Source organism: Berghia stephanieae, chromosome 3 (assembly GCF_034508935.2).
Source record: "Berghia stephanieae isolate SIO BIC M18660-M18661 chromosome 3, UCSD_Bste_1.3, whole genome shotgun sequence".
In the NCBI taxonomy this organism is placed as follows: Eukaryota; Metazoa; Mollusca; class Gastropoda; order Nudibranchia; family Aeolidiidae; genus Berghia; species Berghia stephanieae.
The window spans coordinates 17,284,537-17,286,172 of NC_088362.1; the positions used below are offsets into that span (position 1 = coordinate 17,284,537).

Genomic DNA, 1,636 nt, shown 5'->3' on the forward strand with positions numbered 1-1,636 from the left:
TCTTGTGTTGGTTTGGAGTGAATTTTCGAGGGGGAAATCTAAAAATAGCTGGTACTGGTAAGGAGAGAGTTAAGTTGATGTCCGTCAAGCAAGTGACCAATACACATTTTTGTTGCTACTCGTACTACACTGCTCATTCTCATTCTCTATTTCGTGTTTTCTTCACATCCCTTAACAACATGAACCAAAATAATCATACAACACTTCATGAAGATTGTCTAGTCCTTATTCTATTTACCTATTCCAGTGACCGAGTATAGGGAATGAGATTAGCGGAAGAGTAGCGTCCCTTGATTGGACGTCACCCATAGTCTGTGACGTCACCGGCGGAAAAAGTTATTAGAGAGAGAACGTCATGTTGGTTGTGCGCATGCGTCTCTCGGTGAAAGCGGGTTGAGACACTTCGAAACCAAATTGACGTTCTCTCTGTAAGGTGACGTCCAATCAAGGGACGCTACTCTTCCACTAATCTCATTCCCTATTGATCATTTAATGTTTGACAAAGCCTGTCATTGTGAAGAACTTCTAAAGTGATGATTTCAAAACATTGATCTATCTGTCACATGATTCCTCTCCATTCAAAACTATCATCTCAGATCTATGGCAAAGTCCATTTTGGTCTGTGGTTGTAGTTGTAGCTTGCTCATGGCCAATTTGACCTGTGCTGTTTGGTATTGTGGAGAATGAGTTATCTTCGTGATTGTTATACCTTGCAGTGGGATGTGACGGGGATTGCCTGCCAGTAGGAGAGTGTCTTCCCTGGGTAAAGTCTGATTCCGAAAAAGCACCGAGGCCTCTGTGGGTAACGAAGGGGTTTGGGCTGGGAGGGGGGAGTGGCTTAGCCAGGGAAACTGATGAGGACATTTCTCTCAGTTTAAGACGTTCCTCCATGTGAAGTCTCTCTGTCTCTGCCTGTTTTAATCTGTCAGATGCATCCTGGAGGTTATAAACAAACAAAGAATAAGACATATATCAGAGCAATTAAAAGAGTAGTTTACAGCCAACTTTAGTGTGGATAATAGGCCTATCCCATATCAATGGAATATACACAATATTTCATTATTCGTTGTCTTGTTTAAATCAAGTGTATACTACATATAATACAGATTATATTATTTAAATTGCTCTTAAAAAGATGAAAAAAAAAAGAAAGAAATGTTGACTTTTTATTTTAGAGCATGTAAAGTTTGTGGTAGTTTGGCATAGATAAAGTAAATATGACAATATGACGAAGGGTGATGGGGGGGGGGAGAAAGAGAGAAAGAAGAAAAGAGAGAGAGAGAGAGAGAGAGAGAGAGAGAGAGAGAGAGAGAGAGAGAGAGAGAGAGAGAGAGAGAGAGAGAGAGAGAGATAATATGCAAGTCAATCAAACTTAAAGTTATACAATGGAATCAAATTGACCCTCCAATGGGAATTACACTTAATGTGATTTTTAGCATTGGATTATCATTGTTTATTTGAAACAGAAGTATAACAATCTATAAGAGGTAGCCACCTTCCATTTTTGATCAGCCTCCTCCCTGTCGGAAATCAAGACTTCAAGCTGCGATTGCTTTTCCTTTAGCTCCATCTCCTGTCTCTTATGGGCCTCTTGTAACTCTTGACGTGAAAGTTTCTCCTCCAACAACTCTTTCTT

At 40.0% G+C, this 1,636-nt stretch overlaps 1 protein-coding gene across 5 annotated transcripts in view; it reads right to left on the reverse strand.

The window, feature by feature from the left end:
• Positions 1 to 408: 408 nt before the first annotated feature.
• Positions 409 to 1,636, reverse strand: part of LOC144967252 (uncharacterized) — a 49,916-nt gene continuing 48,688 nt past the window's right edge. For all 5 annotated transcript variants that reach the window (XM_078904239.1, XM_078904236.1, XM_078904238.1 and 2 more), the window contains exons 10-11: positions 1,496 to 1,636; positions 409 to 936 (exon numbers count right to left, since the gene is read on the reverse strand). The exon at positions 1,496 to 1,636 is cut by the window's right edge and continues 58 nt beyond it. In XM_078904239.1, coding sequence (XP_078760365.1) covers positions 553 to 936; positions 1,496 to 1,636 — 525 coding nt within the window. In that variant the 3' untranslated portion in view covers positions 409 to 552. The remainder of the gene's footprint in view (positions 937 to 1,495) is intronic.